The sequence below is a fragment of the Dermacentor albipictus genome, chromosome 9, assembly GCF_038994185.2.
Source record: "Dermacentor albipictus isolate Rhodes 1998 colony chromosome 9, USDA_Dalb.pri_finalv2, whole genome shotgun sequence".
In the NCBI taxonomy this organism is placed as follows: domain Eukaryota; kingdom Metazoa; phylum Arthropoda; class Arachnida; order Ixodida; family Ixodidae; genus Dermacentor; species Dermacentor albipictus.
The window spans coordinates 119,500,694-119,527,335 of record NC_091829.1 but is presented as its reverse complement, the minus strand read 5'-3'; the positions used below and the strand labels follow the sequence as shown (position 1 = coordinate 119,527,335).

General features: G+C 46.0%; 1 protein-coding gene across 1 annotated transcript in view; it reads right to left on the bottom strand.

Moving 5' to 3' along the window:
* The window catches only part of LOC135911234 (kelch-like protein 12), a 138,275-nt gene that overhangs the window by 45,602 nt on the left and 66,031 nt on the right, over positions 1–26,642 (bottom strand). Inside the window, exon 8 of the mRNA XM_065443425.1 lies at positions 21,668–21,895. Within this exon, the coding sequence (XP_065299497.1) occupies positions 21,668–21,895 (228 nt within the window). The remainder of the gene's footprint in view (positions 1–21,667; positions 21,896–26,642) is intronic.

Genomic DNA, 26,642 nt, shown 5'->3' with positions numbered 1-26,642 from the left:
GACAGCGCATCCTCTACTTTATTTATTTATTTCAAAATACTGCAGGCAGCAATGCTGCCCTAGCAGGAGAGGGTTACATCAAGTGCAATGACAAAGATTTCACAAAGGAATCTACATTTGCACAATCAACAACAGACGCTGGCAGACAATTCCACTCTTCAATTGTGAGCGGAAAAAAAGACTTCTGAAACATTTTCGTCCTCGCAAAGTACGGGCGGATAACATTCGAGTGATTAATTCTAGAAGATCTGTGTTGTGAGCGGGAAAGATAAGTTTCGCGCGGGAGACCGATTTTGTTTTGAGATATCAAATAAAGCATCTTTAGTCTCGCAATCTTTCGGCGTACACAGAGGGGTTCCAGATTCAGTCGCTGCAACATGTCAGTAACAGATGATGTAGACTGATAGTCAGATGCAATAAATCGAGCAGCCAGGTGCTGAATTCGTTCAACTTGTGCGATATCTTTAACGTAGTATGGATCCCATACTGCGGAAGCGTACTCAAGGACTGGTCGAACCAAAGTGCGGTATGCCTCGAGTTTAACACTTGACGGCGAGTCTTTTAGCTTCCTGCGCAAAAAGCAAAGTTTATTGAACGCTGTTGTACAAACGTTCTTCAAATGTTTGTCCCATTTTAAGTTGCTTGTGATGGTTAGTCCTAAATATTTGGCAGACGTTACCGATTGAATAGCTTTATTAGCAATGTGGTACGTATGAGACAGTGGCTTTTTCTTTGTGGTTATTGTCATGGCAACGGTTTTATCAAAATTTATTTGCATACCGTTTCGTTCGCACCAGTCCGCGAGTGTACAGAGGCTATTGTTCAGTAGTATTTGGCAAGAGAAGCTCTTGACAACACTATACATCACGCAGTCATCAGCGAACAATTTTATTGTAACAGGGTTATCGATGTTAGAAGCAATGCCGTTTATATAAATTAAAAACAACAGAGGGCCAAGCACTGAACCTTGTGGAACTCCAGACAATACCGGCAGATCAGCAGACCTAACACCCGCACACTCCACAAACTGTGATCGATTACTCAGATAAGCCTGCAACCATAATATCAATCTCTCAGGAAGCCCGGCATCCCTTAATCTGTCAATGAGTAAAGTGTGTGGCACACGATCAAAGGCTTTTGACATGTCAAGAAAAACCGCATCTATCTGCCAACAATTATCTAGAGCTGAAGCAAAATCATGTATAACCGAAATTAATTGTGTAGTTGTTGAGACAGTCCTCCGGAAACCATGCTGATACTCAACGAAGAATTTTTTTGATTCAAGGTACTGAGATATATGGTGAGCTATTACATGCTCCAGCAATTTACAGCATGTGCTTATTAGAGAAATTGCTGTGTAGTTACGAGCTTCTAGCCTGTCTCCCGATTTAAATATGGGAACTACTCTTGCCGTGAGCCAATCTGCGGGTAAGGAGCATTGGTTGAGTGATGCGTTAAACAGAATATAAAGGTAATGGGACACAATCTCTGAGTACCGTACAAGGAAGGCATTCGGTATGCCGTCAGCACCACTTGACTTTTTCACTTTTATATTTAAAAGAAGAGAAAGTATTCCTTCGCGACCAAGAACTAGGTCGGGCATTGAGTTTGCAACGGGCGGTGGGTCAGAGTATTGCGTTCGTAAATGATGAGCATTTGGTCTTCTAAACGCTTGATGAAAAGTAGTGTTAAATTCATTTACAACAAGAGTAAGATTTGTGCACATGTTACCATTAATCTTTAGATAATTTACGCGCGGTTGGGAACCTGACAAGTAGCGCCAGAATTTCTCAGGAGATTCCTTCAAGAAAGCTGTAAGAGTTTGGCCATAAAATTTACTACGCGCAAGCTTCAATTTAGTAACTAGCTGTTCTTGAAGGGCGGTTAATGCTGACGTAATTTTACTCTTCCTTTTTCGCTTAATACGCCGCTTTAGATGGATTATGTCCCGACTAATCCATGGGTTCCGACGCTTTATAATCTTTCTACGCAAAGGAACAAACCTGTCAATGCATGATGACACTAATTTCTTGAACTCGTTCCAAAGATGAGAAACATCGCCACCATGCTCAAAATCAAAAAGTGAGAAATGCATTGCATCTAGGACAGATTCATCATCTGCAGCAGAAAAGTCATGAAAAGTTGCTACCGAGGGTGGTGCTTTTGTGCTATTGATCTTTAGGGTAACTGGAACAATCTTGTGGTCCGAGATGCCATCAGAAGTAATAACTGAGTAATCTTCAGGAAAATTTTTCAGAAAAACAAGGTCGAGAACCGATTGCACAGTTGCAGTGGTGCGAGTGGGAATAGTGACTATTTGTTTCATGTCATGAAAAAATGAAGAATCGAGAAGTAGGCGTGCGTTGTCTGCATCATCGGGCCCCGAGATAGCGAGTACATTCCAGTCTATGCCTGGCAAGTTGAAATCGCCAGTGAGCACCAGCTTGTGATTTGGTTTGAGCATGCGCTCTAGGTAAGCGGCCAGTGCTTCCAGGTATGACACATTGCTTTTTGGCGGCCGGTAAACCACGCCAAACAAGGTACAAATATTTTTGTAATTGATTTTACACCAGACACTTTCATGGTTTCGGATGCCCTCAAGCTCGACACATTGTACTTCATTTTTTGTTATTATAGCCACGATAGTTTTATCATCAAACTTCAAACTTTATCATCATTCAATTCTTTCTGATGATTTCTCTCACTGCCTGGCAGTAATGTCTTGTCATGACCATTAGTGCAAATGCGAAACGATCGATATGTCGCTCTCATCGTTTGGCAAATGTATTCATACCACGCACTATCGTAGAATGGAACAACTTGCCATCGCACGCAGGCACTGAAGGATACGCAGCAAAATTCAAAGAGCTGCAACGCACTGAGCGCAGTGCCAGACCTAATTTATTTGTTTACTTTTTACGCGTTTTTTTTCACAGTTTCTTACACAATGAGATGTATTTTACCGATGGCATGTTAGTCTTGCTCTTGTTCCATTTTGTAAGCATTTTCATGCGGTGTACTTATAAGGCTTATTACGGATGAATAAAGGGATCGAGATAAAGAGCGAACATCACTTTCGATGGCACTGAAGGAATGCAGCGGTACATCCGTTGCTGTAGAAACGGTGCTCTGCAGAAACCACCGTCGATGAATGTTAGTACAAGCGAATACCCCCAACGAGTGAGCGACCAAAAGAAAGAAAGAAAGCGGGCGAAATATAGTTAACGATAGAGCAAAAGAACGAACGAACGTGCTCCTTGCACATCAACAATACTTACGACCGACCACTGACCTCTTAAGAAGCATCGAAAAAGCCGGAGACAGTAAGCCATTCGCTTTAATATTCATGGGACTCAACGGCATGGTGTCGGCACGCTTGGGTGCATAGCTTGGTGTGAACACGCATGGTCACACGCGCGCCGATCCTCTAACCACAATGATGCGGCACTGACGGCGTCCGAAATGAAGGGCCTGCGAAACGCACAACGGGAACGGCCAGCTCACTGCTCCGGTTTGAGTCGGAGCGGCATATCGAGCAAGCGAGCCAGCGCGCGAAAGAACAACTGAAGAGAGGGCGGCGTCTGGCTCTGCGCGACATGCACAATGCGCACGACAAGCCGACATGACGCCGACGTGCACACCAAGCCACCAAGCACTCACACCGCGGCGCTTAAAAGCCCGTCAACAGAATCCAACCTTACGCAAAGTGGCGATATCATACTGTCGTCTGCTGTCGTCAAATCGGTCACATGACCAAGCATGTGGCGAAGGCTGCCGTGGCTGCCGCTGAGGCTGCAGTGTAGAAGCGGTCTTTGTATACTGCTGCAATTGTGCTCGTTTGGGCAGTCATGTGTTTCTCACTGTTTTCGGTTGCGCTGTCCGTTGTGAAGCAAGTATTGTGCTTTGTTGTCTTACTCCGCACTGCGTGTGCAGCGATTTGTTTGTATGATTTTAATTTGGAGAGCAGCCAGTGGTGTAGTAACAGGGGGGGGCCGGGGGCCGTGGGCCCCGTGTGCACGGGGCCAATAGTAGGGCGGGGGGGGGGGGGGGGGGCGGTGTCATATACGTCTGAAGACTGAAGACACCCGAAAATTGTCGATATCCTCGCCTTCATCGACTATACCCGGGGGGGGGGGGGTTGACAGAAGAGTTAAGGGCCCCGGGTGCCAGACGACCTAGCTATGCCATTGAGACCAGCTGAGCTGAGGCCAAGGCTGCCATGTGGAAGCGGTCTGTGCATAGTTCCGCAGTTGTACTCGGTGTGAGCAGTCGTGTGTTTCTCACTGTTTTCGGTCGCGCTGTCCTTTGTCGACTAAGTATTATGCTTTGTTGTCTTACTTGGCACTGCATGTGCAGCGATTTGTGTGTATGATTTTAATTTGGAGAGCAGCTGAGTTTTGCATTTGAGAGCGCCGAGTGGAGGGCACTAACTTGCGCTTCAAGCTCATTGTCATGTCGCTATAACTTTGTGAGCTCCTTTTCAGTGACGGTGTTATTAAGGCGTTAAGAGCAATATTAATATGAAAGTTAGAGACGAAATGATGCTTTTGGGTGCCTAGCATCGGGATCGGCCGTCATGCGCGAAACTAGCCAGTCTTGCAGGATGCGAAGAAAAGCGGAAATGCCAATTCTGCGCACATTGCCAATATCCTCTATAGACAGCCATCACTGTGGTATTTCAGTCTTCCATTTAGCAAGAATGTTGCAGACAAGAGAACTGACAAACGGGCTCTTTGTTAATGTTCAGCACGAGTGCGGTAGCGCAAGACATGAGGTGAAGTGCCCGCCGTATTTCCGTGCCCTGAATTACAGCTCACTCGTAGAATATTGTGTGAACCACACCGTGTTATTATCGCTTGAGATTCAGCTTCGATTGTATTTTGGCCCCTTTTATCCCACGTGGCTGGTATTTCATGGTGTTAAGGGGAACTTTGTGTCCAATATGAGACTGCCGAATTCGATTTTCTTCGGCGCCTCGGAATGCTTGCAATATCTTTCGCTGCTTCTAAGGCTTTGTCCTTGCTATAGTTTCTAGTTCGTGATCGGATACCGTATATACTATGTATATAACTCACTAGGGGATACTACGGTCGTGAGTCGTGAATCACCTTGGCCTAAAATATCCTGCTACTCCAGGCAGTCACTTTTTTTTTTGCTGTTTGTGACTGGTGCCAGTCTCCGCGCTGCGCGGCCTCGAATTCGGCAGACGCCGAGTTCGTGCGTGTGTCATGTGTACGCACGAAATTTCGGAAGCGCTCGCGCGGTTTTTTCGATTTGTGCGCTGTTCATGCACTTCTTGAAACAGGGCATCCGCTGTCCTTGGTCCCCGTGCAACTAATTTTCCAAGCATGCGTCAAACCGAGGAACCTCTTAGGCATTTAGGGATGTCGGTTCATTAAGTTGATCGGTAAAAATACATAGCACTTGCTGCTTAGAGTTCATGCGCTTTGCCATGCCATTGTTCATGCCATGTAATGCCGCAGAGAGCTCTCCGCATGCCAGTTACGAGCACTCTCGTTAGTGCGCTGGTTTCTGGCTTGGAGAGCGTGCTCTGCTTTCTCTCGCCGATCGGTGCTGGCATACGTGGCAAGCAACTGTCTCAGAAATTCTTCCCATGAAGATAGCGCCGCTTCATGATTCACGTAGCCTGTCCTCGCTGACTCTTCTAACGCGAAGCACACGTTGCGAAGTTTCCTTGCCTTGTCCCAGCCGTTGAAATCGGCGACTCGCTCGCAGTGTTCTCACCAGTCTTCCACATCTTCGACCGTATCGCCGTGGAAGGACTCGGACTCGCGTGTTGGGTACACGATGAGCTGAGACGATGCCACCGGGCAGGTCATGGTTGCGCCGTCGCTGGTAACTGTTGCCTGCACTGCTGCAGCAACAGGCAGTACGAACTCGGGCGGGTCTCCTCGGAGGCAGCGGCTTGTGCACTGGTGTACTGGAGTGAGTTCTCAGGATTCCAGTCGCTTAGGGTTGGTGCTCCACTCACTTACGAACTGGGGACTCAAAATCCTACCCCGCACCTCCACCAGAAACGTAGCACTCTCCAATGAAGCGCACTAAACAAACTTGTTTGTTGTGGGCGAACTTATGCACGGAAACTCAAGCCTAAAGCACTTTCACGCAATTCGCAAGCAGAGTTAACAGGAGCCTATTCAACAGTGAACCGCGTCTCCACAGGGAACACACTTTCACGCGCCCCGAAGACCAGGAGCGTTGCCGTGACTTCTCATTGGACGGGGGGGACTCGGGCGCTACCATGTGCGCGTGCACGAGGGACACGCGCTGTCTCGCCATCCATGAGCCGTTGCTGGCGCTCTTCTAATGGCGATGCGATGAGCAATGCCTAGGGGCTTTAGGGATGAGGCGCTTGGAAGGGTACCTCACGACAGTGCTTGTAACTGGCGTGTGGAGAGCTGTCTGCGGCAATATGGGTTATTTGTACAGCACTTTTAGCCTTGTATTGCGGAATGGATTTGTGCATGAATAATTGCACATGTTTGTCCCTACCTGGAGGTCTTAGTTGAATATGTGACTACAAGGCGACAGTGTGCTAATAAATGCAGCAATATCGGACTAACGCCTGGTAACTTAGCGTGGTGTCTTGAGTGGTAGTAAGCAGATGACGGGTGACGTAAAAACCACTGGCATCAACAGTGTCCTCCGGTGAAAGGGCGGGAGAATTTTAAGCACGTCCTCCGAATCGTTTAAGAAATGCAAGCAATCAGATTGCCAGCACAGGAAGGGCGAGTGAACGCAATTCACATTGTCATTACACAGTTAAAATGCTTACTATAATTATTACGGAATCTACGTATGTGCCCATTTTATTACAGCTTGCTGGAAACAGTTTACACAATACATTTTTAAGTTAGCACTGGTTATGTTCATTTTTATCATCTGGATAGTGTTGTAGTTGCATATTTTGTGCTCATACCACTTTCATGAATCATCCATTTAGCATGTCTTTCACAGTGTAGCTTAACTGTGTTGCTATGTGTGTCATTAGAAGATGCAAAAAAATTGAGTGTGAGGCCTGCCCACTTATCTGGCAAGCACACCGACTGGGAACAATTAAGTTCATTGCTACCAAGTGAAGAGTGAGCGCATACATGTGTCAGAGATGGTATGTGGGCAAGTCGTCCTGGTGAAGCCACTGCATCTGCATTCAAAACACTTCAACTACCAGCGGAGTGCAAAATGTCGAGTCCACTTCAACGAAATGGCGCACCGGTGCAAATATCTACAGTCAAAACATTTCAAATACCAGCATGTACGGCAGTGCCATTGCCAGCGGAACTGTAGAGTACAAGGTGGTGTTCTCCCAAGCTGTTCATCAGTGGAACTCTGCTGGACTCTCTGCCAAATATTTTTGGATGTGGAAGTGAGGGTGAACTGGTAAAGCATTGGGTCGGGACTACATGTGTGAAAAGTTTGTCATTCAGAGTGCTTTGTAAAGCCAAGCTGCTAGCCCCTACTTTGTCGGCATTTTTTGTATCCGTGCCCGTCACCGAAAATGTGGGCCGATCGCGGTGGTAGTGCAGGGCCAGGAGCGATGGCTCGTACCCCCGTAAGGCAGAGGCTTCAGCAACGTAAAGCGCACAGTGCACACATTCTTTGGAAGCACTGATGCAACATATGGAAGAGTGTACCTTTCAATAAAAACAAACGCAAAACAAACATCCGAGCGACATAATTGATAAGGTGCGCCTGGTAACAGCGAAGAATGTAGCGCTCCCGCATACGCTTCCCGATAGCGATTACTGCTGCGCAAGCTGCCGCGGCGATGGCAGCTTGTGACGTGGGAAGTGACGTCCCTAGCATTGCGTATATGGAATAACCACCCTAGCACCTGATTTCAGTGTTGTTGCAGCACTGCTACGGGCGGTGGCGTGCTTTTAAAAGTACCAGCACTCTAAAGCAGTAAAGCACTGCACACTCCCACAGCAGTTGTAGTGGTAGTATTAAACACCTTCGCTGGACATCCACTTTCGCAGCGCTGGGATGGCGAGACAATTTCTTTTATTTACTTTAGGGAGTCTGGAAATGTGTGCAAGTGTACTAATGTGTTCATTTGTTTGGAAACGATTCGTTGCTACCTTGCGCCTGTTTTGGCGAGTGGTACACATGTGCCTTTTGTACAATGCTGTTTATATAAACGGATTCATATTTATTATGACCATTGCTCTTTTCGTTAATGAAGCGCGGCTTCCTGTGCATTACAGTTAATTTCCAGATTCAAAACATTCAATTATTGGGTTTTACGTGCGAAAAACGCTATTTGATTATGAGGCACGCCGTAGTGGGGGAAAAACTCCGGAAATTTGCACCACCTGGGGTTCTTTACGTGCACCTAAATCTAAGTACACGGGTGTTTTCGCATTTAGCCACCATCGAAATGCGGCCGCCGCGGCCGGGAAATTTCCAGGTTTATACACTCTCAGGCAAAGTTACACCCTTTGGAGCGTATCTCTGCCACACAACGATAACCGTCATCTTCCTTGCTTGCGTTCCCTTTCTTCAAAACGCCGCGTCCGCTACTTTCTTGTCGGGAATGCTATGTCATGCTCATAACGCGCATGCCGTTCGTTACTGGAAAGTACCGGGCTCGCCACGTTAAAGAAAGGAAATGCGGTCAAGACAGATGACGAATATTGTTGTGTGGCAAAAGGGTGTAATTTTGCTGAAGAGTGTAAACTTTTGTAATAATAAGGCTTGCACATTCATTTCTAGTGTACTAGAGTACTGTGATTATATTAGTTATGTATAGCGTTACTCAGTCTCATCGTACTCTGCATTACAGTGCTGCTCACTTGTTACACAGATTTCCTTGTTTGAATATTCTTTATGATCATTCACAAGATTGTTTTTTTAGTTTTAAGGTTCTTTTATTTCTTTCACCATTACTATATTTGATGTACCGTAGAGGCAATATTTTCAAGCTTAACATGTTCCCGTTGTTTGGTTTTTATAACAGGATTGATTTTTAATCTTATGTGTCGTTATTGCTTTTCGCGTTCTTTTCAAGCTCCTAGATTATTGGTAACAGCTTGTAGGCAGATACCATGCGATTAGACGTCACATTTTCATTTGCTTCTTGTAGTTGCTGTGATATCAATTTCTAAATAACTCTAGTCTGTTCATCTGATAGCATGTGCTCTTACTGTGCAATATAAGAAACTTTAGCACACTTCGCGTTCTTGCTGTTCGTCATTGTATGCGTACTTATGAATTTCCTTTATGAACGTTCTAGCCATTGTTGATCAATTTCTAGTTCATTAAGAATTGTTTCTGGCAGCTTTAGTGATTCTTGATGTGCTTTTCCTTCGATTTACCTTGCATTTGTCATATATTTTACACAAACCTTGCATAAGAACTATTTTTGCAATAAAGTGTTGGCACAAAAATCCTGGCCTGACCGATTGTCAAATGCGCCCATTTCTTAGCGGGACGTCATTCCCATTTTGTTTATAAACATCGTTGCTGCATACCAATTACGGCCTTGCGAATTCATTTCGTGGACATGTGCCTTTTCAGGTGACTTGGTCGAGGGTGCGTCGGCCTCTGTAAGCAACAGTGCCTGGCCAGTAGCACTAGACACCGACGCTTTGACTCATTTGGAAACCGCGAAAACGAGCTTGAGATTATCGCAAACCTTTCGACACTACTTCTAAACCAGCTTTTAGATACTGTCTTAAAAGCGTTTAGAAATAATATATGAAGAGCCCCGGCAAAGGGATTATTTGTCTTCCCCAACCCAATTTCAAGACCAGCTTTTCGAATGCGTTTTGAAGAGCTGTTCTAGATCGTCAGAAAAAAGTAATTAAGCCGGACATTAGCAGACGAAGTTGTCTTACTCGTCTCTTCTTTAAACCATTTCTTTCGTCTCGGGTAAACAATATACAAACGGTATGTATCTCTTACGTGCTACCTGGGACAGAGGACGTAAATTTGGGCAAACGTAAAGGCTTATCTTTTCGATTACATTAAAAGAAGTTCTAGGTGTATCATAAAATGACACACTATGTGGTAAGGGATTCGTTTCGCACATGCCTATTTCTATGGTCTTCACTGAACCGATCAAGCAGAAAACAGCGTTTTTCATTAAAAAGAATGTTTTGCTTGTTTTTTAAGCTCATTAACTTAAAATGGTCCGATGATCTGGTCGTAAGAAACTTTTTAAACAATCTCGTCATTTTTCTTATTCTTACACAAACGCAAATCATGTCATTCACAACCTTACGCGATTACAAAATAGCTCTTATGGTTAATAATATTATAAATACCAATTACCCCTTACCTCTTGGTGCATTCAGTATTCCCGTCCGCAACACTAGACAAGCCAGCAATGGCAATTTTAACCTTCCTATTTGCGATAATGCGTACGGAGAAAGACGAATAGAATTTACAGGAGCGAAAATTTGGAACTCGTTGCCAATTGAAGTAAAGCAAGCTAGGAATTTCAAACTGACATGCAAGAAACATTTTTTTGGGAATGGAAGCAAGGCTACAAAGTTAGTTTTTCTTCAATGTGTTTGAGATTGCTGTCCTATATGTTATTTTGTATTGGACCGCTTACTAGCCTCATTGGCTATCGGTCCAAATATCTGTGTATACATTTTGTTTGTGTTACTCAATAAAGACTTCTTGATTCTTGATTCTTGATTCTTCTTCTTAAGCATTCGCCACTGCTTCGTGATTTGCGACTTTTGTTTCAGATTTGCAAGACTTGTACAAGTGACTTCAGTGAAAACAGTGCAATCCGCGGTGATCGGCTTGACTTGAAGTGGTTATTTAACTACGTGAACAATGCGCTAATGTTAAATAAAATAATAGGATGTCGAAACCTATTCTTCAGTTCAGGGTAATGGGTTAGAAGGAAAATGGTCAATAACGACAAACTTCATGCAGTTATTATCGTCAAAAGTAATTAATATGAATGAGAAAATATGTATTATTGAAGTTTGTGAATAACCTTAGCATGTGAAAAAAAGTTCGAACGCTTTGCTGCAATATAATCAGTTGGGATCAACTGTCCTTCTTTATCCCGGTCACTTGCATCAGAAAGCAGAACCGTAACACCCTTTCCTGAAACTGCGCTGCACGGAGAGAAGTGTCCCTTTAGTCTCCGAAAAGTTCTGTTCAGAGAGTCGAGCACTTTTTTTCTTAGCATATGTAAAAAGCATGAAGTCAAGCGTTTGACATGCAAGACGCCTTGTTCGGTGAATACGACAACTTGCGTTAGTTCTGCGGGTGCAAATTCCTCAAGCTAATGTCGAAAACAGAGAAATATAAATAAAGACGGTAAGTTTTGTCTGGAATGCTCATTCAAGGCCACACTCAACAAACTCTTCCGATGTAAAATTCGGGTATAGAAAGGCTAGGAACTATGCGAGACCCCAAAAGTATGGCGCTATTTAAATACTGCAACAAAAAATTAGAGACTCACAAAGCTACGTACATTCGACAAAGTGGTCGACGCAAATTACGATAGTGCTCAGTGTAATAAAATGTTTGTCGCGTGACCATTTAGTATTCCTGCCGTTTCTACGTAAAGAGTAAGCAGTCCGTTTTCTTTATTACGGTAGCAATCATAAGGACCATTCAAGCAAATTTTTGTCATCGTCGTCGATATGGGACTCCGAACACATAGAGGTATATGCATACTGTAAGCTACATGACTATGATGTCATCATCAGCCTATTTTTGTGTCCGCTTTAGGATGGCGGCCTCTGCTGGCAATCTACAATTACCACGGGTAGTCGCTATAGCTGATTCCAGCTTGCGCCCGCAATTTCATCACCCCTCCTAGTTCTGCGCCTGTTATGACATGCTGTCTATGCGGGTTATATTGCCACACTCTTCTATCACTAAAGTTACTCATACCAGGTTTTACATCCTTGACAAAATTGTTTCCCAGAATTGTGGGAATGGCAGCCATAAACAGATTTTGGCAGCCAAAACAGACCTAACACTGACAGTGCCTGCCTTTTCTCTTAAAATCTTCCCAGGCTATTAAATATTAAAATTGTAAAGCAATAGCAAGGCTCAAACCTGCTGCACAGCCTTCGGGTTAGGCCCACGAAAAATGTTTGAAAGTTACCCAATACCGAAAAGACGTGGTAAAGTCACCGAGAAAGACTTTGTTTTTAATTAATAAACACGAATGAAATTGTCCGACAGCAATATTCAAACAGAGCAGACATAGCCCAAGAGCTCGATCGTTTAACCAACAGGCCCTGGGCGCATGTCACAGTAAACGCAATATATGATCTTTAAGTACTTCGCGTGTGTAAGCCAGTGCGATGAGAGGGTTGGCGCGTTTTATGAACACACAGCGGGATTTTTCACGGTCATCAATAATGAAACACAAAACACCTATTCCTTTAGTTCAATGAAATGAAACGGACAGAGATATAAGGTTAAATGGGACCGTGTTTACTTTGCAGAAGATATGGCCGTTACAAAGCGTATGACAGAACGTTAGGTTAGCCGTATACTATGTCGTCTCTTGCGTCTTGTTGGCGATCATCGTCTTTGTCTCTCTCCTGGCACTGTGGCAATATGTTCTGTGGAACATCACCTACATTAACTGTATAATTTTCCTTTTCGTCAGGCTTTTAACGCTAGGTGGCGAATGATGTCTAGGCATGTATTAGCACCTCGAGTTCCATAACTTTGTTTGCTGAAACAAATTGTAAAATAGCCTGCGTAGACTCCGCAAAACATGCGCACCCTGTCGGCTTGTGACATCGTTTTTTCCTGCTCGATAGCCAACGTACAGTGGCTAGAATAGTACCTGATGGTGCGTGGTGTCCGCAGCAAAGCACCCTTTCCCTCATATGGCGCAAACATGCCCCCGCATGTTGTCACTGAGAAAATATGTAATATTGAAGTTTGTGAATAACCTTAAGATGTGAAAAAAAGTTCGAACGCTTTGCTGCAATATAAGCAGTTGGGATCAACTGTCCTTCTTTATCCCGGTCACTTGCATCAGAAAGCAGAACCGTAACACCCTTTCCTAAAACTGCGCTGCAGGGAGAAAAGTGTCCCTTTAGTCTCCGAAAAGTTCTGTTCAGAGAGTCGAGCACTTTTTTTCTTAGCATATGTAAAAAGCATGAAGTCAAGCGTTTGACATGCAAGACGCCTTGTTCGGTGAATGCGGCAACTTGCGTTAGTTCTGCCGGTGCAAATTCCTCAAGCTAATGTCGAAAACACAGAGAAATATAAATAAAGACGGTAAGTTTTGTCTGGAATGCTCATTCAAGGCCACACTCAACAAACTCTTCCGATGTAAAAGTCGGGTACACAAAGACTAGGAACTATGCGAGACCCCAACAGTATGGCGCTATTTAAATACTGCAACAAAAAATTAGAGACTCACAAAGCTACGTACATTCGACAAAGTGGTCGACGCAAATAACGATAGTGCTCAGTGTAAGAAAATGTTTGTCGCGTGACCATTTAGTATTCCTGCCGTTTCTACCCTAAAGAGTAAGCAGTCCGTTTTCCTTATTATGGTAGCAATCATATGGACCATTCAAGCAAATTTTTGTCATCATCGTCGATATGAGACTCCGAAGACATAGAGGTATATGTATACTGTAAGCTACATGACTATGATGTCATCATCAGCCTATTTTTGTGTCCGCTTTAGGATGGCGGCCTCTGCCGGCAATCTACAATTACCACGGGTAGTCGCTATAGCTGATTCCAGCTTGCGCCCGCAATTTCATCACCCCTCCTAGTTCTGCGCCTGTTATGACATGCTGTCTATGCGGTTTATATTGCCACACTCTTCTATCACTAAAGTTACTCATACCAGGTTTTACATCCTTGACAAAATTGTTTCCCAGAATTGTGGGAATGGCAGCCACAAACAAATTTTGGCAGCCAAAACAGACCTAACACTGACAGTGCCTGCCTTTTCTCTTAAAATCTTCCCAGGCTATTAAATATTAAAAATGTCAAGCAATAGCAAGGCTCAAACCTGCTGCACAGCCTTCGGGTTAGGCCCACGAAAAATGTTTGAAAGTTACCCAATACCGAAAAGACGTGGTAAAGTCACCGAGAAAGACTTTGTTTTTAATTAATAAACACGAATGAAATTGTCCGACAGCAATATTCAAACAGAGCAGACATAGCCCAAGAGCTCGATCGTTTAACCAACAGGCCCTGGGCGCATGTCACAGTAAACGCAATATATGATCTTTGATAACGACTTTTGCCACCCACATTTGACTACGAAGATACAAGAGGCTGCTGATGGTTTGGAGTGAATGCTGCTGTGGAGATATTTCAGGATGTCATAAGACAAGTGCTGCCTAACAAAGATAGCATCATAAACATCAGTGATGTCATGCTTGTCTCAGGCCGCACAAGTGAAGAGCATGATCGGAGACTGTGGCTGGTGCTCAGGCACTTAGAAGATGCTAGACTGAGAAAAAGTGTGTGAAGGGATCAAGGATCCTGAAACTTTACGATCACGTGTTATCTGCCAGCGGAGTCTCAGTGTTGACCCTGAGAAAGTAGAAGCAGTGGTAAAGATGACGCCACAAAGAAATTCAACTGAAGGCAGAAGCCTGCACAGAATGGCAAATTATTACCGCCGTTTCGTACCTTACGTAGCCCAAATAGCGGAGTGGAACCACTAAGAAGCTTTACGCACGCTGATGCTGAGTTCTGCAGGGCAGAGGAGCACCAGAATGCCCTGGATGAAGTAAAACAGAATCTGTCAAGACATCGCACTCTAGTGTATTCTTATGCAAACAAGAGAACGTACGTCATCACAGATGCAGGACCTTAGGGATTAGCAGGAATGTTGGTCCAAGGAACTCCAAAGGAAAGGGCGCCGAACATCTTAGCCTGTTACAGCCGAACATTAACGCCGACTGAGAAGAGGGACATGTACCTTACTGGAGGGAAGTTCACAGGAAAGATGGATCATCTACCACTGGTGTCGATGACCAAGAGCCCAAGTGCAAAGCTGTCAGCGAGACTTGAACGCCTCAGTCTTAGGCTCCAACACCACTTCAACAAAAAGAATCCTGCTAGAAAAGAAAACCCTGCTGACTACCTTTCTAGTCACTCAACAAGAAGAGAGAATGTAGATATGCCCACAGAGTCAACTACAACGGAAGAATGTGTTTCTTTCGTCCTGAAGTTTGCTGCGCCTAAAGCTTTGACAATGCAATAGTAGAAAAGGCGCACAAAGGGGACTTGCGAGCGCAGCTGCTGATCAACACCTTAAAGATGGTTGATCGGACGTCATCCGAGAAAATGTTGAAATATGACAAGTTCAAGCACTTCAGCCAGATCAGAGAATAGTTAAGAGCTGCAAACAATGATGTCTTGAGGGGACCAAAACTGGGGATTCCTGAGGAAGTGCAGTTACAAGCCATGAAGTTGGCTCTTAGGGGACACCAGGAAATAGTCGAAACGAAAGAACTGATCAGACAGAAGATACAGTTCACAGGAATTGACAGAAAAGTAAAATCAGAAGTCGAGGACTGTGAACTGTGTCTAACAAATGTTGCAGAGAAAAAAGTTTCACCGTATGACGCAACTCCCAGATGGCCCTTGACTGTCAGTGGCGGCAGACTTCGCTGGCCCTTTGCCTGGCAACAAATATATGTTAGCGGTCGTGGATGTATATTCTCGTTTCCATGTGATTGCCGCACTGCCTTTATTGAACCCGAAGAGCGTCACAGAAAAGCTTAGTGACATGCTCTCCGTGCATGGATTGCTTTATGTGCTGAAGACTGACCATGATCCTCCTGATGGATTCCCTGCATTCGTGTAGCTCAATGGCATTTGACATCACCGGACAACACCCCTGTGGTCACAAGCAAACGGCGAGGTGGAAAGGTTTATCAGAAATGTCAAAACTGTGAAGATGGCCAGAAGCAATTGGGCTCAGTGGCCTCAACCAGAAGAGCTCAATGAGCACCTTCTCAACCATAGATCAATGCCAGACTCCACAAGCCGCTACACGCCAGCTGAACTCCTCTTCGGAAGGAAGATTCGCACGAAGTTGCCACAGATCCAGGAAAAACCTCACGCTGAGGAACTTGAAGCAATTAACAGAGAACGGAAGCAGAAAATGAAGAGCTATGCTGACAAGAAACGTAGAGAGGCGCCTTCATGTAATATTCTAACATGTTGCTATCGCATTCATTGCTTCGCCCTTTACGCGAAACTGTGATTATTTTTACAACTAGTTTCATTATGTTTTACTCGTTAGTTTCGCCCACCAAAGCCTAAAATCTGGAACCCACATTGGCACTACGGGAAATAAATGGATAAATGCCGGGAGTATAACTTATGGAAACAGTATACTACACTTACATGCCGCTTGTTGTGGAACACCCGCGATCAATGTGGAATTTATTTCATCATTCGAATATCATTGCTTTCTAAAAAAATTTTTTTAGGTGGTTTTACCGTTTAGGGCCCTCAGTTTTTCACCTCCTCAAGGTGACGCTAGAAAATCTGCCTTAAGCATTTTTTCCCACTTATTCACAGTCAATATAGGTTATTAAGCTTATGTAGTATTAATTTAGGAGCGCTCATTTGGAATAGTGATAGTTTCTTTTAACATAATAACAATTCATGCCATCATTTCTGTGGGTGGCATGTGCAGTTTGTATGCGCAGCTTATTTTACACTGACTTTCCCGTAATAATACAGGAGCGGAAGTGCAGGCCTCTTCTGAATAATGAAGAGCGTGAACTTGTAGAGCCCGTTGGTACTCGCACATCGAGGAATATATAACGCACTGCAAGGTACTTGTGCGCCACTCTCATGCGCACCGTGAAACTGGCGCACGTGGTCTTGCATGTCCGTCGGTTGCTCCGATGCGCTTTTGAAAAATTATTGCATTAGAATGGCGTAAATGTTGCGCCCCCCATTGACCCCGAGCCTCGGGTTGCTTCGCCATCTTCTGTCCCTTTTCTGTGACAGCCTTCGCTGCAGGTTTACACAATGTTTACCAACCTCTGACGTAGCGTAAGCGCCCTCCCGAACAAATAGCGGTCATGAAACACCAACACTTTTTCGTCTCCCCACTGACCTTCTTTCTGTCCTTGGCTCCACCAACGTGACAGCCTTTTGCTCCCCCTCCCCATTTTTTAAATTTCAGACATTACCCGCAGCGCCTTTGTTGGCATTATGGCAGGGGGCACAATAATTCGTAAAATGAACCCGCACTCTGGCGGGCAAGCAAATATGGTGGCAACAAATTCCATTCGGAAATCCTTTCTGAGAAAAACGCTTTTTTAAGAAGATTGGTCCTGGAGGTGCATGGTCTAACTTTAAATTTGTGATTCACATCGGTGGGCTGACAATGCGCTAGTTGCAGATAATCTGACGCATTTATTCCAGTTTGCTTGTTATTATTTGAATGAAATAGTTTAAGCCTAAGATTAGACGTTCGCTCTTTTAAGGATTACCGGTTAAGGTCTCTTCATGTCTGGAGAACATTCAGATCGATCATACTTCTCCAGAACAAATCTCGCTGCAATAGACTTAATACGCTCAAGTGCATCACTATGTAGCTTTTTAAACGGGTCCCTCACAGGACAGGCATATGCTCCTATAGGTCTGACATAGGCATGGTATGGGGTCTGTTTAATTTCTGTTTAAGTTTACGGGTTCATTGTAGAAAGCCAGGGGCTTTTCTTGCCCTGCTAAGAACACTGTTCATTTATTCAGACTGTGCCCCTTCTTCGGAAAACGTAACGCCCAAATACTTGAATTTGTCCGCTTTCCTAATTAATTGATTGTATTAAACGTACCGATTCGTGAACCTATTAACCCTTTTGGTAAAGCTGACGTGAACACAGTTGCTGTTTTACACCATACCTCTACTTGATTAATATTTTACTAAAGCTGTGTGAAATCCGCTTGGTCAGTCAAATTAGTATACAAGATACAATCGTTAGCAAATATTGTCATGCTACTCTTCATTACATCTGAAGTATGACTTATAAACACAAGGAAGAGAAGTGGGCCTAATACAGAACCCTGGGGTACTCCTGAAGTGACAGAAAATAAACATGAACATGATCCACCTAAAATCACCTTTTGTTTCATTGATGTTAAATAATGCGTAATCCATATGCAAACGGCTTTGTCAATGTGTAAATTGTACAACTTTTGTATTAGAATTGAATGTAAAACCGTATCTAACGCTTTTAGGAAATCCAAGAATAAAGAATCAATGTGTTCTCTGTTGTCTAAAGCCAATGATATATCGTTATAAATTCAATTCATTGGGTTGAGCATGAAAATCATTTTCGAAATACGTTTTGTCCAGAATAAAAAATCCAACTAAAGTCAGGCGATTCATTAGGGCGGAATATAGAACATGCTCAAGTAGTTTGCAGCTAATCGGTGTGATGGAAATAGGCTTGCAAATGGGCACTTTTGATTTAGAGCCACATTAAAAACATGTAAAACGGTACCAACCTTTCAGTCACCGGGAAGGCTGCCCACATCGTGACTCTTTATATATAACATAACGGTAAGGTTCTACTGCCTTAGAACAATGTTTTGAAACTCTTGGCGAGATACCACTCGGTCCTGTCGCTTTATCTTCTGGAATGTGTTGTAACAGTTTATATATGCCATTAAATGAAAGCTGTACCTGTTTCAAGGACAAACACTGCTCTCGTCTACACTCAACCATAACCTTTGGTGTACGGCGCTATCCGCTTCTTGTTCTATGAGTGGAGAAAGCCTGAGCGCCGACAATGAAAACGGGGGTAAAAGCGAAAGGAAGCTATTCGCTTCAATAAATGTGAGCTGTCCGCACCAACATTTCTTTCTTCATTAGAAATGAAAAGGTTACAATGACGTTTAACTTCGTGAACGCGGGTGACGTGCACGCGCATGGGCGCTATAGCGCATGTGACGCTATCGGCCCTCGGTGCGCCTAGACGGCTACGCTGTCCGCATTGTAGATTGTATTCAAGACAGGGCTCGCGCGGTCGCGCCGTACGCAGGAGCCGCCGAAGCTTCGAGAATAAAAACGATGACTGAAAGTGGAGCTGCACATCGCGATCTAGTCTCCTATGGCGTAGCAGCAAAGCTGTCGGCTTGAGTCCCTTCAGTTTGAAAAGGAAAACATGCCGCGTGCGTCGGACGCCGACAGGATCGGAATGATCGCTTTGTACCGCCAAGGAATTCCCCAGAGAAGAATTGCGGAGATTACCGGAACAGCATTTTCGACAGTCAACAGAGTTTTGAAAGCCTACAAAACTGAAGGTATACTCTCGGACCTTCCTCAGTGTTCGCAGCCACGTTCCACGATTGCGGAACAAGACCTACTAATTATTGCAGCCACCGTACGTAATCCTTTTTTAACAGCCCCCCAGATCAAAAACGAGCTCGGGCTAAACATTGACGTTCAAGCGGTTCGACAGTGCCTCCACGAAGCGGGCCTTCACAGTAGGACCACCGCAAGAAAGCCTTTGCTTTCGAATCGCCACAAAGCCACCCGTCTACAATTCGCACAATCGCGCGAAGACTGGTCTGTGGAGGATTGGCGCCAGGTGATGTTCACAGATGAGAGCGCATTTGGCACAAAGAGGTCACGAGAGACTGAAAGTTCGGCATCAAGCAATCATCGGTAAGCCTTTGCACCCTAGTGTTCTTGAATTGCGATGCTTGTAAATATGTGGTCCCGAATTCGTTCACTTAGTGCTAGTGTGGTCAGAGTAGTAGAAAAGTTTAACGAAGATAGCTCTACGACGAATGTCACATGAGGGTGCGACTACCGATCGTTTAAAGGACATAATGTATATTTCAGCGTTTTAAAGTCAGACATGTGTTCTGCAATAAGATTGGCTACTTTTTGGTTGCTGCATGTCATGAATTAACGGCTTGAAGTGCATTCTGAGCGAATGAATAAAAGCTACGTTACAGTCATGGTGCAGTCCCTGTTCTAGTACCAGGTGCTTACTTCGCTACAATATACAAGAAAGATGTTTGAATACAGCAGCGATTGGGTTAAACGTATTATACCACTTCGACGCAAGTAAACGCAAACATAAGTTTCTTTTTTTTACTTTACGCAGTTTTGATCCCGCCTGCTTCAAGTGAACAAGCCTCAGCGGGCGCTGCTCCGGGAATGTGTGGGGTGCCATTAGAGTCGAAGACTTTGGTCCCCTTATACGGCTACACGAACGCTTCACTGCACCATGATGCTGTAATGTAATCGAGCAGGTTGTCCTCCCCTTTGCTTTGGATAAGCAATTCAAGGATGAGCTGTTTTATTATCAGCATGACCTTTCTCCAATCCATACTTGAAGTTCCGTGGAGGATTTACTAGAGCACTTTGCTATCTGTAAACTTTCGTGGCCAGCAAAAGGAGCCTACATAAACGCAATTGAGAACGTTTGGTGAATTATAAATTACGCTTGTCATTCTGCAGCTCCATAAAATGAACAAGGACTCCCTTTGGGCTGCTGTTCACGCCGAGGGGGACAGGCTTCGCGGCACTGAGCTAGCCACAGACCTGCTTGCCTCTATGCCAAGGCGCCTGGAATCCGCCATCCTGGCCGAAGGAGACTTCACCAAATAATTAATGCGAAGTATGTTTTTGTCGAGCAAATCTGCTTCGTGATTACCTCAGACTTTTTGCCAGCTTGAGCTTTTGTTTCAGTTGTTCTTTATATCTTTCTTAGACCAATAAATTTCCTATAGTCTGGAATTCACCCTTGAGTTCCCTTATGCACACAAGCATCGCGACAGCATGAAAACGTGCCGCATTTTACTTGCCGGGCATATTGGCAAGGAAAGCTTATCATCAGCCAGTCATGTCTGGCACTCGGAAAGCACACGTGGCGCAATTGCGCCAGCCGGAACAAGATTCTAGCGCTACGGTGGCGCTGACTGAAAGCAGAGATTCGCCTAGTGACAGCCAAAGCATATTAAAGTTGCACACGCATCCTCGCACTAGCGCTGACTGTGCCAAGCGCCACGCTTTCCGTGGTTCGCGTTTCTTTTCATCACGACGGTACTGTTCGCGCTGTCGTCATTACTGTATCGTCACCTTTCCTCGTTTTCAAATAAAAGAGAAGCAAAACAGAAACAAAGGTATCGCAGAATAGGGGGCGCACCATCGTACACCGGATGTACACTGTCGTACACCGGATCAAACCGGATGTGCCCGCCTGTCAATGGTGATGACTGGATGGCGCGCACTATACCTTCAGTCATGCTTCGGCCACGCGCTCCGCTGTTCGCTTTTCTTTCCATGGCCATAGTACAGCGCGCGAGCATGACGTTAACACGAGACGACCCCAGTACGTCTGTATCGCAAACAAAACCTGTAGCAACTGCCAGACTAGGCGAACCCAGCGCGCCTTCGCCCACCTTCCTCCTCCACGACGCTTTGCCTCATTTCTATTTCACCCTTCGCTAAACGTCACCTAGGTTTTCCTCTAGGTGACTTTCGTTGACCGCGCGCTGCACACGTTACTTTGCACTTTCGCTGGCGCGCGATTTGCTTCACCTCCAGGCGCCTTCCTCTTCCACTTCCTTCGCGGCTTCGAACAAGCATTCGCCGATTGCGCTAACAGGCCAGGAAGGCTTGCGCGTAAAACGAATGGGACAGTTAACTCGGAAAAATTTCCCCCTACGCATCGCGCCAAGCACTCACCTCGAGAGCAGGAGGAGGGGCGCCATTTCCGCCAGGAGGAGACACTGGCGAGCCGTCCTCGTGGGACGAACTGGGCGAGCTTGCCTGCTTGGCCGCGGTCCGGGCTTTGTCCACCCGGCGTCGCCGTGGTCCACGGTGGCGCCCCACAGCGGCGGCTGGCGGCGGGGACAGCGACGAGGCACGGCTGCTAATGCCCATGGTGCACGCGTCGCCCATGCCTTTCTCGGGCTGAGAAAGAGCCACGTTCGGGTGTGAACGAAACATAATTAGACTTTTTGAATGCGCTATTACTATATGCATCGCTATACTAACGGTGAAAACTCACATGCGATAGTGCCCGCATATTTCGCTATGCTATGCAAAGAAAAATTAGCATCCGCCAGAGTACAAGATTTTCTGTGAACGCCTCCAAGTTGAAGAATAACACGTCCTGGTCTGGGGATTGAGCCCCGGACTAATGTCTTTCTGGAGTGGTCACTCTACCATCTCAAGCTAACAAAGGCCTCACAGATCGCCGAGTGACACTGAATTAATCTGCAGCTCGTTATATAGGGGCACTGAGTATCAGTTCTGAAGCGCGCAAGGCCCACGAAGGTTCATTAAGGGAAAATATTTGCTCGCCTTCAACCTCACTCGCTGGGTAAAACGCCCATTGTAACGGCCGTAGCAAAGGCGCGCTGGTGTGATATCAAAGGATGAGGAGATCGTGTGATTTGGTTTTAGTGCTTAATGGACAGCACTTTACACTCCTTTTTTATTTCTTATCATAATCTTCCTTTCTATCAATCACTACTGTCTCTCAGCTATCAATATGTCTTTCTGCCACTACTAGCTATTTTCAATGCATGGTTATCCTGCGGTACTTTACAATAGCGCAGCGGAGGCTGATTTTTTTTTCAGTGGCACTCGTGCACGCAAACTCCGTCTAAGACATTTTTGCTGGTCTAGGATAATGTAGCATTACATTTAGGCCAATGTCAGTATGTGATAAGTAAAGATTATTATCTCTGGTTGCATGACAAACTAAGTTCTCGTATACGTTTAAAATTATATTGTTACGTAAGAAGACGCAGATGAAAAGCTATATACAAGTATATTTACAATGTAATACGTTTCAGTGGCGGTCGTTGTACTGACGCTGCTGAGTGGTTTGCGAGTCCGTCAGTCGAGCACGGGCAAGCTGGCGTGTATCGTCGGGGACGGCGATGGCGTCGCGCGCATGCTCGCTTCTTGAGATCGCAGCGCGGAAGTGCCGTGTCAAGGGGCAAGGTCGGTTCGTGACCGTCGAGTAGATAAAATGGAGAAAATCTGGGGGTGCCGTGCCGGGAAGAATTATACGCAAATGTAACGTAAGGAAGGGCAATGTCCCAGTCGTGGTGGTCCTTGGAAACGTACTTGGACAGCATATCAGTAAGAGTACGGTTTAACCGCTGTGTCAGGCCATTGGGTTGAGTATGGTATGAGGTAGTCAGCTTGTGTTGAGTGGAGCAGGAACGCACAATGTCGGCGATAACTTTCGAGAGAAAGTTACGACCATGGTCAATAAGTAGCCGTCGCGGGGCGCCATGAAATAAGATAATGTCATGCAAAAGAAAGTCCGCGACGTCAGTGGCGCAACTGGTAGGGAGAGCTCGCGTGATAGCGTATCGGGTGGCGTAATCAGTTGCGACGGTTACCCATTTATTCCCAGAGGATGACGTGGGAAAGGGACCGAGAAGGTCTAATCCAACACGAAAGAACGGTTCCACAGGGACAGTGATCGGCTGGAGATGACCGGCAGGTAGCACCTGAGGTGTTTTCCGACGCTGGCAGAGACCACAGGCAGCAACATAGCGTCGGATAGAGCGAGCGAGACCAGGCCAATAGAAGCGGCGGTGGACGCGGTCGTACGTGCGGGTTACCCCAAGATGTCCTGCAGTGTGTGCGTCATGCATCTCAAAGAGCACAGTCTGTCGTAGATGTTTTGGCACGACAAGAAGATCAGATCCGTCAGGGAGGAAGTTCTTTCGGTGCAGAATGCCGCCCTTGAAAACATATCGGCAAACGGATGCGTCGGTAGGTGTAGAGCGCAGACGCTCGATGAGTGCTCGCAGCGATAGGTCTCGGTACTGCTCATCGGCGATGTTAGCGAAGGCAGACACAGAGAAAATGCCATTGGCGGTACTACTGTCGGCGTCGTCAGGCTCGTCTACCGGGTAGCGAGACAGGTAGTCAGCGTCCTTGTGTGTCGGTCAGATTTGTAGGTGACAGTATACGAATATTCTTGGATGCGTAAGGCCCAGCGACCAAGTCTTCCTGTAGGATCTTTCAGTTAGCAAAACGAGCAAAGCGCGTGATGGTCTGTGACAGCGGAAAAGGGCCGGCCATATTAGTATGGGCGGAACTTCGCAACCGCCCAAACTAGGGCCAGACACTCAGATGCCCAGTGATGGAACAGTTGAGCTCCGAGGGTGAGAGGAGCCAAGTAGCGAGCACCGTGGAGGCAGTCAAGGGCGTCATCAATCCGAGGTAGTGGATACACGTCCTTTTTGGTAGCCCTGTTAAGGTGCCGATAATCCACGCAAAAGTGGCATGAGCCATCCTTTTTTATCAGTACAACAGGTGACGCCCATTGTTAGGATCGGCCTGTAGCTATTTCAGTCCGCTGCACGTGTTCCAATCCAACCGGGATGGGGCGCATTTCAGAGAACTGCGGATAACCAGCAGCCACGTGGCGCGGGGTCAGCTCAGGGGAGTTCTCGAGGGGAGGTAATTGGCGGAACCTCCCCATGAGCTTTTCGAGACATGTGCTACCCGGCGCGCCATCCGGGACGGCACCGAGTTCTACGAAGCCCCTCTGACGTCGGCTCCGGACCATTACACCTGTGTGTGTGTGCGGCACGTGTATGTAAGCCCTCATCCTCCTCCAAGTCGACAGCCCTCATCCTCCTCCAAAAGGGCGGGTCATCTACAATGACGTCGAACTATGACGTCGAGGAGAGTGCTTATAAGCAGCGATTGTCGGCTGCTAGAGACTGCTGGTTGTCATGCTCAAAATGTACTCGTGAGCTGTGTGCTCGTAAGCTGTTTGCTCTATGTTAGTCTTGCGGGCTCCATATGGGAGTCACGTTAGACTGTCGATATATGTCGTGTCTAAGATGTAAATAATGTAAATAAATCCTGTTCACCGAGTTCCTCTCTGCGACCTTCAACTCCTTCAAATGGTGGCAGCGGCGAGATCGTCCGACGACTCCTAAATCTGGTTGACAGCGGTGGGATCGTCCGACAACTCTGACACCATGGTCTACATGACGGTTCAATAATGTTTTTGGCAATCATTTTGCGAACTTCTGCGTGAATAACTTGACGCTCAGCCGGTAACAGTTGATACGGGTGGGGATGAATAGGAGGGGCATCGCCGGTATTAATGCGATGTTTAACAGCTGTAGTTTGGGCGAAAGGACGATCGTTAAAGTAAAAAAAAATATCGTGGTAGGGAAACAGAACGCAATAGAGCTCACGAGCGTGCTCGGACGGCAAGGCGGGCGCAATCATTTTCTGTAAGTCGGCGATGGTACAAGTTGCCGACTGCGATTGTAGAGGAGGATCGGCTGAATTGTCGTCTACTGCAATAGATGCTATTGAGTGATCCTCGAATGAGCGAAGTTGGGCCAGAGACATCCCGCATGGCAGCACTTGTGTCGTCAAGCCAAAATTGACCGCTGGCAGGCAGACGCAATTCGCCGTAATAGAAAAAAATGCTATGAGGTACTGTGATCCCGTGTGTAAGTAGGACGTCTTGAATACGAGCCGCGATGTAGTGATCGTCGGGCACTGGTGGGGATGACATTGAGTCAACGTAAGTCATTGCGCAAGATGGCAAGCGAATGAAGTCGACGGAACTGAGGTGACTGGGGTGTGATTCAGCGGGATCCAGAACAGGCAGGTCAAAACGGAGAGTACTGGCGGAACAATCGATAAGAGCAGAATGTGGGGAGAGGAAGTCTAAGCTGAGGATGATGTCGTGGGGACTGTCGGCGATGACTGTGAATAGCATGATTGTGAAGCGATCGGCGAAGGAGACGCGGGCGGCACACATACCAATTACGGGGCGCTGTTCCGCCATCGGTGAGACGGACAACAGGCGTCGATTATTTTCCTCAGGAGGTTACGAAGGTCAGCGCTCATTACTGACAAATGCGCCCCAGTGTCTAAAAGAGCAGATACAGAAACGCCGCCGACTTGCATGTCAAGAAGGTTCAGATGAGTGGGCAACGTCAGTAGAGGATTTGGCGGCGTAGGGAGCAATGCAGCGTCACCTCGAGGCGCTGCATTGTCTAGTTTTCCGGCTGGGAGTGGCGTCCGAAGGGAGTCGGCGAAAAGGAGTGACGGGCTGGGGAGAGCGAGACTGTCGTCGTTGGGGCGAAGGGATAGTGACGAGAAGGGCCACCTGAGGGTCGAGAGTAGGCAGTATAATATTTCACAGTCTGCGAAAAGTCGAATACAAGTAGGTGTCTTGATAGAATATCGACCAAGGTACAGCGCTCACTGGTAATGAAGGACTTGTTGAACATGCGAAGTACGCCGGAGTCTACAGATTTAGAGTTCACCGCCTAGCCTGGTGTATCTGCACATATACCGCATTTACTCGCGTATAACCCGCCCCTGCATATAGCCCGCACCCCTAACTTCGAACTCAAAGAAAAAAAAACTCGCATATAACTCGCACGTATACCAGAAAAAAAAGCGCTAGAAAAATACAACTGCACACACAGTGATCATTTCGTTTTCAGAACATTTATTCAAATGACCACCACCACGTCACTGGTTATCCGATTTTCAATCGTCGCCGCTCTCACTGCTGCCATCCGAGGCTTCATCGCCACTCTAAACGACATAGTCGTCCTCGGAACCATCCGATTTCTTTGGTAGTGGCTATAATCTTTAGCTTCCCTTTCGATGTGAAAGACTGTCACCTAGTCGCACTCATGACGCC